This window comes from Falco cherrug, chromosome 13, assembly GCF_023634085.1.
Source record: "Falco cherrug isolate bFalChe1 chromosome 13, bFalChe1.pri, whole genome shotgun sequence".
Classification (NCBI taxonomy): domain Eukaryota; kingdom Metazoa; phylum Chordata; class Aves; order Falconiformes; family Falconidae; genus Falco; species Falco cherrug.
In genome coordinates, this window is record NC_073709.1 from 15,581,521 (window position 1) to 15,600,474 (window position 18,954).

General features: G+C 41.0%; 1 protein-coding gene across 3 annotated transcripts in view; it reads left to right on the forward strand.

Annotated features, from left to right (window-relative positions):
* Window positions 1-6,029: 6,029 nt before the first annotated feature.
* Window positions 6,030-18,954, forward strand: part of ZFAND3 (zinc finger AN1-type containing 3) — a 147,012-nt gene continuing 134,087 nt past the window's right edge. Inside the window, exon 1 of one of the 3 annotated variants that reach the window (XM_055725538.1) lies at window positions 6,030-6,212. In XM_055725538.1, the coding sequence (XP_055581513.1) occupies window positions 6,142-6,212 (71 nt within the window). In that variant the 5' untranslated portion in view covers window positions 6,030-6,141. Of the gene's footprint in view, window positions 6,230-18,954 lie in introns of all 3 variants that reach the window. The other 2 variants (XM_055725539.1, XM_055725540.1) reach the window with 2 other exon arrangements.

An 18,954-nucleotide genomic window follows, 5' to 3' on the forward strand; every position in this document is an offset into this window, starting at 1 on the left:
CCTTCCTGTGTGACCCTGGGCAGCTTGTTTCACTTTCCAAGGCTGCTTTCTGCCTGGCAAAATTGCTGTAACAATGCTTACCTTTTTTAAAAAAGTGCTGGAGATCATTTGCTAAAAAAAGCTTTCAAAGGCTAAGAATTGTCTTTGCTGAGTCTGCTATCCAGCATCAGGAAATGCCTAGCACAATGTGATCATCATTACACATTCATAAGTCTCATGGTTTATAATAATAATAATAATAATTAAAGTGTCAGCTTATATAGAACACAGAATCATAGAATCATAGAATCATTTAGGTTGGAAAAGATCTTTAAGGTCATTGAGTCCAACGGTAAACCTAGCACTGCCAAGTCCACTGCTAAATCCTGTCCCTAAGTGCCACATCTACGTGTCTTTTAACATATGCAGGTTTATTTTCCAGTGAGTGATTTCAGTATTAGTCACTGTCACATCTGTGTGGGATCACTACCCACTTTTGTTTTCTAGGCATCCTCTCTCCTTTTATTATATCATGCCTAATGTTTTGATTGTTTTAAAAAATATTTTATCTGGCATTTTTAGACTAGCCTAGAACGTTTGTTTGATTGCACTCCATTTTTTGCATTTGTGTTTTTCTCAAAGTGTCCTGGATTACGTGAGGACCAGGAAGGGGAAGTAATGCATGTGTGAAATAAATAAAAGTATTATTAATAATAATTACCTCTGGGTTAGTCATATCCATGCAAATTGCAGCTGGCTGTGTTAAGGAGTTTTCTCTTTCAGCTTGGACCCTCCATCCAGCCATTAGTTGCAAAGAAATGGCACCCTCAGTCACAGTAATAATAACAGCAGCAATTCCTCATTTCTAAAAATGCCATCCAATAAAGATTCATTTACTAGACCACCCATGAGATTATTATTGTTTCCATTTTAGAAAATGAAACTGAGGCAGACAGACTTAAAATAACCAGAAGAATGTCAAAGTCCTGACTCCAAGTCCTGTGCTGTAACTATTTAAACTTGTCCTTTAGTTTTCAAACATGTTTTATGTTTTAAAAAGACACAGCCATGAAAACCTTCTAATCTGCGTGACTCATAAGATGATAATTCACGGCTGATTACTTTTTTTTTTTTTTCTTTCAACACAGCCAGCTTGAGAGTTAAGATGAACTCAGCTTGCCTTCTTTAATCTGGAGACTTCCTTCAAGCAGTAAAGAAAAGCGGAGTCAGATGCATTGAGGCCCAAGCCAGAGGCTAAGGTGCAGGCACTTCTCTCTTCAGACTGTTTGCACTGACACCTAGCTTAAAGCTAAATGAACAAGCAAATCTTGAGCCATTCAGCTGGATCACACCCTGCTATACCAGATGCATACAAAAACCAAGATATGCTTTTCAAATGTAGAAAATGAGAGGAGCTATGCATTGAAGAGCAGGCATTTGAAAGCCTGGCAGCTTTTGTCCTGATTCAGCCAGCCTTTGGCACAGTTTGGTCACCTTTTCTGGGGTCACATCTGCATGCTGACTTGCTGCAGGTTAATGTCTTCATGGTCTGTAGCCTATGCCCTGGGCTCTAGAGAATCATCAAAACTGTTCAACTTTACTGTTAGCTATGACTATAGCTCAGACATATCCTATCCGCTGCCCTTTCCCACATGCTCATTTTATTTTTCAGCCTCAATACAGGGTTTAACAAGAATGGTCTTCCAAAAGAAAAGATTTCACTAAGAATATCTGTCTACTGGAGAGGAATAAAAAGTGGTGATTATTTCAATCAGTTCAAGAGTCTCTCTAACAGATTGGCACCACATGAGTCACTTTTATAATTTTATGGTAATTTAGATCTCAAGATGAGAAGAAGGATGTACAATACTTGTGACGTTCTCCACCTGCTCCACTTCACGGTTGTGCACATGTATCTCCATCGGGCAATCATGTTTATACTAAAATAAACAACCCCCAAATGTTCTGATTATATACAGGTACAACCTTTTCTGGTATATCTGAAAAGAAGTGCACTTGAGAAACAACGGTATTTAATTGTTGCTTCTAAATCTGGTGGAGTTTTTCCTCCTGATCCTGTGAGGTCTGTTACCTCATCTAATCCTGCAATGGGGCACCACTGAGAAGGAGCCAGAAGCACCTCAGTAAGAGGTGAAAATCAGACCTCACCATAAGAATATTTCTTGTGTATGTCCTAAGCATTTCTCCCCTCAAAGACATCTCTTTTACATCTTTTACTAAACTCCATGTGTCCTGCTGGCTAATACCTTCTATTTTTGTTTGTAATTTTAGATAAGAATGTATGGTTATGATCTCTCCCCAAATGCAATTGTTACCAGGCCAAATGGCAAACATTAGATTTTTCAAGTATTTCAGTGTCTGCAGGCTGTATTTTGGTTGCTCTTCTCTGCATTCTCTGATTCGTCTGCAAAAAAGATGCCTCGAGAAGAGCTGCAGGGCCACTGGTCTCATTAAGAAGGATTACCACCTTCCCCATCTCTTTCATACATTCGGATATGCAGAACTAAAATGACATCAGCTGTTTCTGTTGTCTTGTAGTTAAACTGTTGCTTGCTACTCTTCTGGCATCACTGTTCTTCAAGTTACTTTCCCATCACTAAATGGGTTTCCCCTCCCTCACCTGATACGTGTTTACAATGCGTATTTGCTTCCCAAAGTTGAAACACACTTTGCTCTATCTGGACCATATGATGAGTTTCTGCATATGAATATTCCCAGCCCTATCCAACTAATGTGCTGCATATCCCTGCAAATGCTTCCGAAGTGCTTTTTATCCATTTTTCTCTGAATGTGTGTACATTAGTTGAGAAAGCATCCAGGGCTTGGACTCTATGGATGAAAAAAGCTAGTTAGCACTGAAACTCTTCAGGAAGCCCGAGGTCTGGCTCTACAAGAGATCTGTCCGAGGAAGAGCCCACAGCACTGAATGGAGGTTGCGATGCCCTGTTCATGACCGAGTTCATTTTAGATCAGCTGAACCAGTTTTCTCCCTGCCAGCCTCTGAAGAAGCATTGCACACCAGTACTTCCCCTTGCTGCTGCGTTGCACTGCAAAACCACACTTTCTAGTGGTTGCAAATGGATGGATATGATTAGTAGAAACGTGACACAAATCAAAACATTAAAGGGTTTAGAAAAGCAGGTACAGATTAACACACTAAATTTTCAGGAAACAATGCCAAATGGATACATCAGTAATTTAAATTTTGTGTTGTTGAAACAAAGTAGGAAATACCACAATTACACAAAACCAGTGTTGCAAAGTTGTACATAAAAAAACCAACAAAGACTAAATGTATCATAAACATATGGCATGACAGCATCAAAGCACACATGCTCCCTCTTCTCTGTCCTATAGTATTTAACTGTACTATAATCCTACAGTTTTTGTCCCGCCACAATTATTGCTCCTTAGGGCATTAGTAGTGGACAGAGTTAGAGTTGTTCAGGTGTCTGCATTGTCGTCATGCTTAATATGTGTTTTGTGCAATAACATTATCCCAAAACTCATGTTTTTCTTGTGTTTAACTCTGGAGGGAATTACCACACCACTGTAGGGTTTTTAAAAATCTGAGCTGCTTGGAAAACTAGAATTTTGATGTTACCCCAACACAACTTTACAAAATCAAGAAAGGTTTATTTGAAGTGACGCAAGACTACCAAGCAGAGAGAATGCTTCTCATTGACATTTGTAATACTTGAAAGTTAACCCAACATGAGCTCCCTTTAATAGCAAATAAGGACATACAAACTAACTATCAAATAATCTTTCAAAAGCCCACATGTAGTCCTTAACTGAGGGGAATGTACAGACTCTGGTAGTAGTACAGGTAGGCAGCACGTAAGAGACAATTTTAATTTTTCTGTTGACTTACTGGTGTAAAGGGCTGCGTTAATGAGGCCAGGGCTATTTTGTTCAAGTACTCGCTTCTCTTGGTGCACTCAGCAGGTGCTGCCTCAGCAGCTAGGCTCCTCGGAAGGCTGTGCCAAGAGGAAGGTCTCATGCCTCGGTGCATGGGGTGGTTATGCAGCCACAGACACTTTAGAGAAGGCCAGCAGCTGGACCAGTTAATGTGTCAATGAAAACTCTCAACACACGTCCCATCTCCATCGTACCGCGCTGGTCTCACACTCAAGTTAATGTTACTGCATTCAAAGCCTCTGCTGAGAAAGAGCAGCAACTGGTTGAGCTACCGAAGCATAAACAACCTGCTTGGTGCATCAAGAGTCAGGTAAGCCCAGACTCAATGGTTACATAAAACAACCTTTACTAGTAAACTCTGTCACAAACCAGTCTCTTCAAAAGGACTTTGTTTACATGACTTCAATTAAATTACAACTTTTTATTAAAAAGTTTTAAGCATGTATGTATTTAATTACCATTTTTTCTCTGTCATGAATTAATTTGACATAAAATTCTTTAGGAAAGTTAATATTAAAGTCAAAAGGTCATTGGCAGAATTAATTAGCTCTTCACAAAGACCTACATACTCCAGACTTTGTTAAGGATGTTTATCATAAGTTACCTTGGTTTTAAGTGCAAAGCAGAAATCAAAGTATAAGATGGGGAGCAGCACCTCAGGAATAGATCAAACTTCCACCTTCATTATTGCCACACCAGTATTTTTCCACATAGCACTTTCCACTTGGATCAAAAGGCCGTTTCTAGCACAGGGTCAGCAATATTTCCACTTCACAGCCAAAAAAACCAAGGCATGGTGAGTGCATGACTGTAACTTGCTCAAGGCCATTTGCTAAACCCATACCAGAAGTACAATCCCCATTACTCAGCCGTCAAATCCAGATGCTGGAAATTCCCGTTTCCTTTCCTGTCCATCAAAGGGCGGCAGCCGGTAATCACCTATGCACCGTGCCCGCTGTAACTTCGCTGCTTGCCATAGCTTACCTCTTGCAGGTCCCTGTCTCTGGGGCCAGAACACGAGGGCCAAAGCAGCCTGCCTTCTGCCGGCTTCAGCCAGCCCTCAGCTTAGCATCCTCAGGCAGTCAGTGTTGTTTACCACAGGCAAAAACCCCAGCAACCCACGTATGTCAGACACCGAACCAACCGATTTTATTTCGTACCGATGGAAACCCGAGGACGAACATCTACAGAGTGAGCCGGAACGAAAAGACAAGGCGTCACCACCTGGGCCTTCCCCGGCCTCCTGCCCAGCTCGAAGCAGAGCGGCCTAGCGGGAAAGCAAACGGAGCTCGTGGAGACCAAGGCCCGCTCCACCTCCCCCCGTACCGGGGTCTCTCAGAGGCGGCCACCGCCAGGAAGAGACCCAAGTGCGCACAGGCCGCTCGCCCCCCCGCACACCGGGCTGGCAACGACTAGCCCCTCTCGGGGAGGCGGCTCCCGGCCGTGGGCCTGCGCCTGAGCTCCAGCGGCTCGGACAGGTCCCAGCCCAGGGGGGTGGGGGATGCGGGCCCCCCCAGGCCCCCCCTGCCCCGGGCAGCGAGGAAGGCCCCCGGGGACCCGCCCGCCGCCGACCAACTTCCGCGTCGAAGTCCGTCTACGCATGCGCAACCAGCGCCGGCACCACCACCCCGCCGGTCTTCCCTGGCTGTACCACTCTGTGCCTAACGTGTGGGTAGAGGCGAAAGAAGGACGCGGCGCCAGGGAGCTCTGCAGGCCACAGTCCCCCCAGTCCTTTTCACAAAGAAGCGCGTTGCCTTCTCGAGTCTAGAGGGGCCTTCTCAACCTGCCTTTCTCCTAATTCCCGCCCCCGATCTAACCCGTCTCTCCCCCGGGATGGGCTATGGTATATGCCACTCCCAGCTGATCCGGCGGCTCGGCGAAACCATCCCGCTCAGGGCAGGGGGAGTCAAGGCGCCGGCGGGGGGGGCTCATTGTTGAGTCACGGGCCGAACGGCGGGGGAGGACGGGCGCGTCCCGCTGTGACAGCGGGGTCGTTACGGACACCGGTGGGCGGGAGGGGCCGCCGCAGAGAGCTCCGCGCCGCGTCCCCGTTACCCTGCGGGCCCGACCGGTAGGGCGCGGCCGGACGCCTCCCGCGCTGTCCCCTCCGCTGCCTCCCCAGTGGTCGCGCCCGGCTCCAGCTGACCGGCCTGGAATCCCGGCTGGGAGCCCCGCGCCCCCCCGCCCGCCGCTGCCGCCGCCCCGCGCCCCGGCCCCACCATGGGAGACGCCGGCAGCGAGCGCAGCAAGGCGCCCAGCCTGCCACCGCGCTGCCCCTGCGGCTTCTGGGGGTAAGCGAGGCCCGAGGGTGAGGAGGGGGCCGGGCTGGAGCCGGCTCGGCCCGGCCCGGCGCGGGGAGGGGGGCGGGCGGCGAGGCGAAGGGCGAGGCGGCGGGGGGCCGCGGCCGGCGGGGGCAGGGCCCGGGCCTGGCCTGGCGGGCAGGGTGGCCGGGGCGCCGGGCCAGCTCGCAGCCCTGGGCTCGGGCCTGTCACGGGGGCCGAGCCCGCAGCTCGCCCCGGGGCGGGGGCGGCCGCAGGGGGTGCCCACGGGGGGGAGAGGGGTGTCCCCCTGCCTCCCGGCGTGTGGCGGGGCGTGCCGGGACGCGGGCGGCGGCGGCTCCTGGTTCGGAGGCAGCGGGTGACCCGGGGGGGGGAGGCAGCCGCGTTGCCCCCGGGGGCGGGAGCGGCCCGGGCACCTCGGCGGCGGCCTTCCCTGCAGCCCGGCGGGGGCAGGCCCGCTCGCCTCCCCAGACACGCAGGTCTCCTGGAGCGGCTGGCCCCCCTGTGGGGCTGCGGGGCGGCGGGCTGCGCTGCGGGGCCTGCCTCGGGCTGCGGGTGAGTGAGGCGGCCCCTGGCTGCCCGGCCGGCCCGGAGCGCGGTGCCTGGCGCGTCCCTGCCCCGCCGCCGCCGCCGGCCGCTCGCTGATGTGCGCGCAGGGCAGCGTAACTAATGAGGGGAAAGGGCTGAGGACAGAAACACACTTCTGTCTCCACCTTATGAGGGCAGGGAGGTTCACAATAGAGAAGGTCCTTGCTAGCTGTTGGCCGATTCCTCTTTTAGAAAGAGGGAAGTAGGGTCATTCCTGTTTGCCAAAGGTGAAAAAAAAAGTAAGCCTGTTCCTTGCTAAACTCACCCCTAGGGTCATTGCTGTTGAAGATGTTTCAATTATTGATTTTTTTTTATTTTATTTTTTTTTTAAATCAGATGTATCATGGCAGATGGTATACTGGCAGATACACAGGATCATAAAGTGTCTCTAATGTATATCACAGGAATATTAGTCCCTAACATTCTTATTTATGGAAAGTTGAAAGAATATGTGACTAAATAGACTTTTGAGAGCCCACCTGAGATTTACACTTGTCTATGATTGTACCTTCTTGGGATTTATGTCATACAATTTAAGGTACTCTGGGGAAGTGGAGACTGATAGAGAAGAGATGCAATAAGAATGAATTAGTGATGTCACTGTGCATTTGTTTGGTTTATTGGAGTGGCAGGATTTTAGATTAAATACTTTTTTTGAGTTATGACAGAAGCCTGAACTGCAACAAATGCCATGGCCCTGCTGGGAGTGGTCTTGGGAGACAGGTTATAAACATACAGTAAATTATTTTGTTTATTTTTGTTTTGGTAGGTTCCTGTATTTAGGCCTGATGTTTTCTGTAATGTAGCGGAAAGCAAGTTGCTGCTATCTCTAATGGAGTGTACTGACTTCTGTAACATGATACTGGTGTGAAAGGAGAGTTGCAGAAAGTTGAAAGTGAACTTTTTCTTTGGCCTGAACTTCTTGGCTAGTTCAGCACGTTGCGATAATGAGAGGAAAATCTGGTGCTTCAAGGATCTGCTTAATGGTGACAGGAGGCTTGCAAGAAAACCCGCTGTCTTTTAAAGCTGCTATTTTTTTCTTTTTTTTCTTTTTTTTTTCTTTTTTTCTTTTTTCTTTTTTTTTCTTTTCTTTTTTCTTTTTTTTTCTTTTCTTTTTTTCTTTTTTCTTTTTTTTCTTTTTTCTTTTTTTTTCTTTTTTTTCTTTTTTTTTCCTTTTTTTTTCTTTTAATGTACAGTTTCCCTTGCACAAGCAGCTATCCAAATGGTATTTTTTTGCTTCCCCCCCTTCCTTCAGAGTGTCATCTGTGCAGTAGTGTTTGTTGTAAGATATTTTTGAAAGACAGCACTGTGGAAAAAAAGCTCACCTTCTCTACCAGTACAGTGAATAAACGAATGTTTTTCAGTTTACATGTCTTTTTGATACATTTTGATACAGAGTGGCAAACTAAGTACCTATTTTGCCCTTAAAAAAACCAAACAAAACCCAACAAAAACCAAAACTCTGTCAGTTTCCAGATCTTTATGGATTGTTGTTTTTTCAGGACTGGAAAATACGTAAGTGTCTTCTTGTCCTTATTTACCTCGGCCTTGCTAGTGCTTGAAAAGTTCGGATGGTAAATCCGTGTAGACATGCCCTTCTAGTGAAGTTGCATTGGCAGGAGCGCTTAAGAGGGGTCACAGTTTTATATCAGCTTTCTGAAGAAAGTAAATTGTGATAGCAAAACCACATATGCATCTGAAGTTGGAATTCCACTGCTCTAGATGTCAACTAGGGTTATTACTAGCAACATGTCTTAAGACAGAGTCTTATCTGTGACTTTCATGTCACTTATATGTCTGTCAAGTCACATTTTGGACTAACAGGGCCATATTTGCTCTTTAACGGCAGGACGTTGAAGGCTATGGAAAGTTCTGAAACTTGTAATTTAAATGTAGTATTTACCATGAAATTGGTAGATAAAGTAGCATAGAGGAATAGTGTTGCTTTATCTTTCCCTGTCCCCATCAGTCCAACGGTTGAGAATCCTTTCACAGTTCTCCTTGAGTAAGCCTGAACCATGTAAGTAGCAGGACAACTCAGTGTTGGGGTCAAACAGTAAGGTCTCAATTTTGTCAAGTATAAAAGATGGCATTTTTAAAATATTTTTTATTGAGTTTTATGTAATGCTTAGCCCGGACTGTTTGCAGTAAGATGCATGCTTTCTACAGTAATCCACAGAGATAGGAAACATTAAGGAAAATACTTAAAGAAGCATTAAAATTTAAATAAGCTGTAGGTTTCTGCGCTAAAACTTGCCTATTGGTGAACAGTGATAGAAATAGCTCCCGAGATACACTTTAATAGTGGTGGCATGTGAAGAGATTACTAAAGACGACTGGTATGTACTATTGCATTAAAGTTGAAGGGATTCGATATTTCTTTTAAAAGGTTTGATTTTATATTAGAAATCAGATCTTGTAGGTCTCAGGAATCTCTAGTGAGTGGAGAACTACTAAACTTTTGATGTTTCAAGATCTAAGAGACTTAAAAATGAATAGCTGAAAGAAGACACTTGATGAGACTGCTCAGAACTTCTGAAACATCTGCTTAAGGTCAATGGCTAACATTTGCTTACGTTTTGTTGAAGATCATGGAATTCATCCTTAAATCTTCTGCAGACCTACTGTTCTTTTTAGAATGTCCAGCCTGTCGTTTCTGCTCAAGTAAAGTTCAAACGGAGCACTGAGATCTTTATATTTTACAAAACTATTTCAATTGGGAAACCTCATCTGTATTCATGTTATTTATGAAAAAGCCATACAAATTATTGTTTGGAAATATTTTGCTCCTCTTCCTATTTTTATATCTCAGACTTTAGTCAATGGCAACTATCTTGGTTTTTATTGGAATAGCCTTAGTATACAAAAATTGGAAAGGGTGAAGTATGCAAGTTGTTGCTTTAGCTTACTTCATCTAGAGTTTATGCTGTGCTTAACTTCTCATTCTTATAATCTCGAAAAATTCTTCTTTTCCTGATTAACAAACCATATAATGTTGGGGTTTTTTCTTAGACCAGTGCATTCCAGAAACCTGTTTCACTTTATGGCACATATAAAATCTTTAACTCTAAGTTAATAAATACATGAAAATATTACTATGTGTATATATTCCAGTTAAGCCATTTTGCTTATTAGAGATTAAGCATGATCCTTTAATGAACTACATGTTGGCAATTCCTCTTTGGCCATTAAAGGACTCCATGAAGGTTTCATTTGTGTGTAGCTCATCAAAGGGCTGGGGCTTTTACTGTTAAAAGGTTAGATGCATAGATGAGACTTGTAAGCTAAAATATTCCTTGGCTAGTAGAAGCATATACTGTGAAGGAGTATGTCAGAGAGGGTAATACTTTTATGATTTTATTTGTACTGTAGTGACTGCTGCTTATTTTTCTTATGATCCAGACTGACACCATACTATTGCATTCAGTGCCTTAGAACCAGAAAAGAAGGAAATGTGTTAATGGATGTAAAACAAATGAATTCCATTCTTGAAATGGTTGCAGCCAGCAGGAAGTTGATTGAAAACACAGTATGATTAGTTTCATCTCATCTTATTTCTGGCAACTATAAGGTACTGTAGTCAGCTAAAACTGATGGCAATATTGTTTGAGAACATGCCAGCAGGGGTTTTGCAGGATGTTACCATTTGTTCTGCCTTTCTCTGACACTGCATGCATCATATGTGTGATGAGACATTGTGCCCCAAGCATTCTGTGCAGGCCCAATCCAGACTTTCTTTCTGAGTCTGGATTTTCCAGTCACTTATGTATCATCAGGTCCCTGCCATGCTGAGCTGGCTCTTTTCTCAATTTTGTTTACTAAAATTAAACATTTGATCAAATGGTGAATCATTTAACATAAGCATGATTAGTTTGTGACTACATATCACCAAAGTGTGCTTTTAGCTTCTAAACAAATAATGACGACTATATATATGTATGTATGTATGTATGTGCTGTTAAGAAGCTTCTTCTCTGGCTAGCCTTTTCCTTTTTTTGGTGGTTACAGCTGTTCATTCCATATGACCTCTCCGTCACTGTCCTTTTAATAAGTATTTTCTAATCTCATAGGCTGCGTAGGTCATTGTGAATGCATAATGCCTTTGTAAACCTAAGTTTGATTTACTCACTGTTGAAACCTCACATAGATGTTCCTAAATAAGGCTTGAGTAAACTGTTGAAATGGACCTTTCCTTCTGAGAATTAGTTTTCACTGGGCTTGTATCGTGCAGTTCCTTAGCCAGGTTATCACTTAACAGGAGCTTTGGATCAGATGCTGGAATAAGCAATGAATTTGTCAGTTTATGAAAGGCAACATATGTGCTACCAGAGAGGTTATTGGTTATTGGGCCTCAGTATTAACTGGCGTCTTTGGGTGAATAGTGAGCAGTGAGGATCAAATAAGTTGCTTTTGGATAGCTGTGTGTGGGTACTACTGTCTGAGGGGGAGGGCTTCTCTACAGGTGTTGATGATCAGAATTGTCAGTTCTTCCCTCTAAAGTGAGAAATCAATTTAAATCAATAAATTAATGGCACTTACGTTTTAGAAAGGCTAATTGTACAAGACCTAACCCTTTTTTTTTTTTTAAGATAAAAGCTTATTTGTTTTTATTTATTACGAATGTTAATAGGCCATCTATCACAGGAAACTAGTTGGTTGGAACCAGGTAATTAATTTGCCTGCTGTGGTCCTCGTACTCTGTTTTGTTCTTAGGTTAAGACTAAAAATACTTGAACATTGCATTTTTAGTTTTGTTTTTTTAATGTTATGCATGGACTTATTTAATGCTCTGTCAAATCCTTGGGTAAAAGAACTGGAATCAGTTTGTAGTTAAAGGCATCATTAACTGCTGTAGCACATCTACTGGTGTGTTGCACAAATAGAAGTGACAAATTATTTAACTGACAAAGAGACTGATGAGGAATTGATTTATTTACAGGTTTTCCTAGGAAATGTTACAGAGGATCATAACGGGCATTGGAGAGACACCAAATGGAATTTCTTGCTTGGATCTTAATTTTTGAAGATACTGAGAATTATGAGACATAGAGAAGCTTTTAGCTGAGGAGGGAGTGGTGGTTGGGAATTGAACTTTGTCATGTTCCCTGCTTGAATAAGAATATGCAGGATAACGAATGCTAATATTTGAGGTTCCTGTGATTGCCCTCAGTCATATACAACTAGAAGAGCATATAAACTAAAGCCAAAAGATAGATTTCCCCCCCCCTGCCCCCCCCCCCCCCCCCCTTTTTTGTACAGTGAGTAATTGCCTCTTGCAACCACAGTTGCAAGGTACCATATTCTGGATCAGGGCTGAGGTTTCTATTTGCTGCAGAAGCTTACCTTTAGGAATGGGGGTTATTGGCACTCAAAGTAAAAGCAGATGAACTGGATTTAATACTTTAAATGTAATAAGCTCTTTTCTAGGAATGTGAAAACAATGCTTTCTTTTGCGGTACTTAATACAATAGACAAAACAAAAAGGAGATTTTGTTGTTTAATGAAAACCAGCTGTACTGGATCAGACCAAAGATGCATCCAGCCCTGTTTCTGATTTGGGTGGTAAGTGATGCTGAGGGAATAAGCATAAAGACAGAGAAAGCATGCCGTGATGCTTACCTTGGTACACCTCCTTTGCTTCTGGCAGTCTGGCATAAGGTTGTCTTCTGTTTTATAGATTTATGGCTTAGTAGGTCTTACCTATTTTGTTATGAATTTGCGTAATGACTTTGTGGATGCATATGTACTCTTGACCCTGACAGTGTCCTGCAACAAGTAGTTCCATAATTTAACTGTTTTCTTTATGGGGGGAAAAAAAAAAGTAATTGATCTTGTTTCCTTTACTCTTGCTGTGTGGTAATTCTAAGGAGTGAATAAATTCAGACAGCTGGTGTATGAGGGTGTTTCATTTAAGAAGATCAAAAAATAGGCCTGCTTGATTAAAAATGTCTGTTCACTCCTTCAGTAAACCAGAATTTGAGAAAACACACACTTGCTTAAACCATGAATTTATTCAAAATCTTTGTATAAAATGTTTTAGAAATACTTTCTCATTGTGGATGGATGCTATGGTAATTATAGACAGATGTAACTAGCACCTTTTAATGTAACTGTAACTTCCTCATCAGTCAGAATGAAATTCAGTGTCATAGCTGCTGCTCCTACAAGTGGAATGAACAAGTAGATTGTGTGCTGCCTTTTGAAGCTTGGAGGAGTTAAAAGTTTGTGTCTAGGTCACCTTCCAGGTTTCTTTTTATCTTCCTGTCAGTCAGTACCTTCTTCGTGTCTTCTGTAAACTGTGATTAGTTGAAGGTATTATGATTTGGGCAGTGCTAATGATTATTCTACAGTTAGTGGTATGAAATATCTGTCTTAATGCTAATCAGTAAAATGTTCAGCTGTGGTATGGTCGCATAGATATGTTGTGTTTTGTATATTGCTCCATTTTGTTGAACATGCTTTAGGTTCTTGAAAGTTTCTAATGCTAAGTCCAGTCTGTAGACAGTTATATTATATATATCAGTTATAGGTATCAGTTTGAAGGAAATACTGTCGCTGTTTTTTATTGCATAAATGTTAACCAATTTAACATCAAATTTCCACAAAAGTGGTAATGTTCTTGCTGCATGTTGGGCTTGAAGAGGTACTGAAGCCTGGAATTGATGAAGCATCATGACCCAGTATTTTCTTTAAGGTTGAAATCAGTGGTGCAAAGCATTAATTCGAGAGAATGATCCCCGATGGATATATTCATAGGAGATGTTTGGTTTTGACTTGAGTACATGCTATGCTAATTATTATTATTGGATTTTAGAATTATTTTACGTTAGAAGTTGGTGCATATAAATAGAGATAGGCTTTTTTTGAGGCATTTGGTAGGAATTATGTACATAATATACTTTCTCAGCAAAATATTGCTTATATTCTTTGAAGTTTAAAATGTCACTGTGCTCCTCTATCTCCTCAAATATGCAACCTTGGCTGACTACCTTTGTATCTTAAAATGTTATCACAAATGTCTTGTGAATGTTTTTGGATAGTATTTGGTGTTGGTTATGTTGAAACCCTTATTTAAATCTTGGAGATAAAACTTCTTACTCAGTTTATGCTGGTAAATTACACTGATCTGTTCTCTCTCCCCCCCCCCCCCCCCCCTTTTTTTTTTTTCTTCATCTCTTTTGCTGAAATGGAAAAAAATCCTTCCTGTCTATTCAGTATAGACAGCGCTCACTGCTGTGGAGTCTCTTCTCTGGTTTTGGAAGAATTAAAAATCTGGCACTAGCTGCAGCATGAATTGACTTCTAGATGTCAGATTTGTGCAGGAACTTAGGTCAGAGTAGTTGCAGCTATTAGAAAGGCATCTTCTCAGGATACAGAAAAGGCCCTGTAAGAAAATACTGTTGAGGACACTATATGCAGCAAATGCAAAACGATTCTGAAAAATACTTTCTGAAAATGAAACCTTTGTGTGGATGACCAGCGGTTTCAGACCATGGAGGTGATGTTACATGCAGTAGAAGTGGGTTGGTATTTTTAGGTTCTGTGAAAATGCCCAACCATTATGTTCTAATTTAAGATGTTATTTATTTTTCTTTAATAATAGGGATTTTTATTTGAATTGGTGAGAATTGTATTTGCTTAAGGAGTGTGTGGTTTCAACTTAATTATTTTCTTTTAACAAATTTTTTGGGAGTCTTGCAACTTGGAAATCAAACAGTGTATTTAATATGCAGCTCCACTCACTAAATTATTCTTTACCTGGACACAGGAGAATGTATTAGTTGAAGAGTTACAGTATTCCAGGAGTTGGAGAAGGAAGACATTTGTAGTGTTGTGTACCAATTTCTCTGTTAATAGTGTCTGAGCAGTAGCATTGTGGTAAGCGCAGTACTAGTCTGTACAGAGAAGCTGTAATAGGAAATTGTTGATAGATTTTTACATTTAATCTGTTCTCTGGAGTCTTCTCTACAGCCGGGAATGGTGCCCTATGTTATTTATGAAAGACTTGTAGGTATCCTGTTCAATTCCTGCTGTTTAATCTGGCCACCGTGTGCATGCTCTGAACTTGAAGAATGTAGGTCAATGGGAGGAAGACAAATTTCAGTTTCTAAATGTTGTAGTATTTGTATTAGTGGTTTAAAGGAATTTATTTTTAAAATTACTTTCATTGGCATTATGTCCTCTAATAAATGTACTTCAGCTAGTGTTGGATTTCCAGTGTTTATTTGTTGTAATTAAAGAGACTAACTGGAAGTAATGAAGAATTTGGAATGGAGATAAAATCTGGTTTTCCTAAAATAATTTTAATAAGCAGTCAGACAAGGTAAGAGAAAAGGAGGTGGTTTGGTTATAACTGTCTTTAGTTTCTAGCTCTTTAGTCTATATAGTGCCTGCTGCTGGGAGAGTTGTTTGAGGGCCTGTTTTAGTAATCTAGATATTTAACTTCTGCTTGCTTGAAAGTCCTGCTTAATTCCTAAGCACCTAAGGAAGGGGGAGAAGAAATGAGCACAATGCTAGATTGGAAGTAGTGTTTAGGGAAAAAAAAAAAAGGCAGGCTGGTTCTATGATAACCCCTTAATTGTGCACTTAAGAAAACAGAATCCAAAGTCATGTCCTCATTGACTTAATTGCTAAAAGACAACCGGCCTTCACAATATGACTGTTACTGAGATCAACCCTGTCACCATAACAGCAGCATTTTGATCTCTAATTATATGTTGTTAGAGGTGTCTCAGAGGAAGTTGCATATAGAAAGTAGGCAAAATGCTGCCATTTACCAAGAGCCCCTCAGAAGTGGAAATTGTATTGTCCTTCTAAGTGTTGATTAGATGCTTTTTTTGGTCCAAAATAATGCCAATATTAAGGAATCTAGCTTTTGATAAATCAGTTAACTGTCTTTGAAACTTCTCTTTAACAAGTTTCCAACATGACTCAATGAAATGCATTTTTAGCTAGAGAAAGGTGACTCTTAGGTCGGGTATTGCTGACACCCGTTTTCAAGAGGAGGTATTCGTGCTGGATGTGGTAATGCTTGTTCGTTGTTTGATGTCCTAGTGTTACCTTTTTTTGGTAGTAGTCTTCAGTGAATTAATGGACAATAATGGTTTCTAAAATTGTGTTTTAATAAATGCTTGCTTATTTATGCAGACACGTTTCAAACATTCCCCTGAATCATTAATATATTAATAAGTTTAAAATCTAATAATTTCTATTTTTAGAATCGACTTTTGACTGTGTACTTCTTTGAAAGGGTGAAAGCATTTTTAACATGGTGTGTTTCCATAATATTGTCTCCCATTTTAATTTGCAAGCATGTTAGTCTAATTATTTAGTTTTTATTAGGAAAAAAATATGGAAAGCATTATGACTTGATTTTTTAAAATTATTTTAAATCTTCTAAAATTAAGATACAGTAGTTCTTTGAAGCAGCTGAAATTTTGTTTTTTTGTTTTTACATAGAAGTGTGGATGAACCATCAGCTGTGCTATGACTGATACAGGGCTTTAAGGATGAATCCATGTATACTCAGTAACTTCCCTAGGTCTTAACTAATTTTGAGCTTTCAAAATAAAACAATTAATAATAATATTTGAACACTTCAGATATCTTTTGCTTGGCATTGGGGTTTTGTGCTTAATACTTCATGGCAAAGCAACTGAAATCAAACTTGCCTTGGAAATAATAGTTAACCTAAGATGGAGCAAATTGACTCCTCATTTTATTTAAGACAGTGGACTAACTATGCTCCTTGTAACTCCTGGTGTTGTGAAATATGGGGTGTTTGTGATACTTCTAACATGCCTATTTTAGAATATATTTATTTTCCAGAATTAGTTAGATGTTAGAATGTCACTATATGTTCTTTTGTCTGTAGTTTGTTAGCATTGGTTTTATTTTGGACACAAGGCACGTTCCTGTTTTAACTTTCTCTTGGGTACTGCAATTCCAAGTGTATAGACGTTGTGCTCTAATGCTGGTTATGGGTTTTTTTTATATACATCTTACATTTATTACAAGAGTTTAGAGACTAGAAACCTATAAAAATGAGGGTAGTAGAATATTCCTTTTTTTTTTAAATAAAGGTCCCCTTCTTGGCATTTAAGTTTGGAAAGGATTTACTACTATTTCTGCTGATGGTGCACTGTGTGACAGTCAGTCCATGCTTTTCCCTTTGGATGTTTTCCTTTGTTAGTGAATCATGTATCACTCAATTCAACTGTGCTTTAGGAGCCTTGGATGAAAGACTTGGTAGCAAGGAGTATCTACAGCTTCTCCAGCCCTGTCCTTTAGAGAGAGGTGTTTTTTTTTAAATCAGAACTTGCTCTAGGACAATATTGACCGATTGACATGTTTGCAGGGATGTTCATGTGGAAGGAAGTGTTTGTGGTGGGTGGAGGAAGTTTCTTTCAATCAGAAGAGTTGCTATGCAATTAGAAGAGCAAGAACCGCCTGCATTACACATCTGCAAGTCTCAGGTGGTTTTGCAGCACTCTCTTGATGAAGATAGGACCCCATTATTATCCATTATTCTGTGATGCATTCTCTCCTTTGACTATTAATGTTCTCATGTGACTAATTCAGGAAAGACCAGAAATCTTTCTGGTGAATAATTAACACTTCCTGTCCTGCTCAAGTGGCTTGTAAAGACAGATTCAAAAGGTAAAAGAAAAACACAGTGATATATATCATTATATAGCAAACTAAACTGATGTGTTGCAAAGTAAACTAAAATACTGGACATTCCGTCACTTCCAGGCGTAATGAGAACTCTAGCATTACAGGTTTTTAGTATTCAGTTGCCTGAGCTGACATGTCTTCTGAAGCGCATCCGAAATTCAGATAACTGAAATTACTGGTTGCTTTTGAAACTGCTCTAATTGGAAACCCAAACTAAACAAAACTAGACCAGGGCTTTGAGGAACTTAAGACTACAGCTTTCAGAGGTTGCTGTAATTTTAGTTTCTTTTTTTTTTTTTTCCCCCTCTTCACATAAGGTTCCCAGCATAGTCCTAGATGCCATTGAGACAGAAAGTGATCTAGCTGCTTTCTTCTTAACATTCTGTCCTTATTTCAGATTGCTGAATTAGTAGTTGGTTTCTGACTTCCATTAGCAACATGTTTGTGGCAAACTTGAATACAGAAGTGCTTTAAGTAGTCTTTATGTTGTAGTTGGAAATGTTGAAGTTGTGTGTGGATTTCTATTTTTTTATAGATTTTTTTATTTATATATTTTTTTTAAATTTCTTTGCAACTTTTAATACAGAATTATAAAAACTGAAATGGCTGCTTTTGCAGCAGTCATGTAGATGGATTGTGTAGCTAAAGACTTATTGTAGCACAAGAAGATACCAATTTCCAGGGTGAAAAAGCTGTAAAAGAAACATTTTGTGTTTGAACATGACTTTGACTACTATTCTAGTAGTATTTTTCCTGGTATGTATGTCATAAAAATGAAATTGGAGATGATTTTGCTGCCTTTTTTTTTTTTTTTAATTTTGTTTGAGGACTACTTAAGGCCACTCAACCAATAAATACTTAAGGCAATTTATGATCCAAATGCATTTGTACTCATTTTAAGGTTATGTAGTAGGATTGTGACACAAATGGGAGCTCTAAAGACTTGCATTCTTTGGGTGTCTGTGAAAGCAGTTAGAGAAGAGGGTAAGGGAAATGGTGTACCTGATCCTCATCTTGGGATTCGCTATTAGCTGGTTAATCAGTGGTGCTTTCATCTGCTTAGCTTTCTTGTCCCTCATTATTATGCAGGACAAATTCTGAAGGTAGATGTTACATTTTTAGTAGCACAACTGAGTTTGGAAAGTTTCCTAGTTTGGAAAAACTAGACCAGCTTTTTGAGGCACAGGCTTTTTCTTCAGTGTATGGGGAAGCTGGTCTGCTTTTTTGAAGTGTATACCTAGATATTACCTCTGTCCCCCAAATCAATCTTGCTTATATCCTTAGGGCATCATGGCTGCAACAAAACTACTACTAGGACATGAAAGACAAGTGTCTTCTATGAGCTAGCTGGACAGATGGCCTGAATGAATGTTTCTGTATGTTTGTTTTCAGCTGTTTACTTGTGGATATTGTTCAGAAACCACTGTTTCTCCTAAAATCATGTAGCACAGTATGTAGCAAACATGGAATGTGGTGTTATCCTTACCAC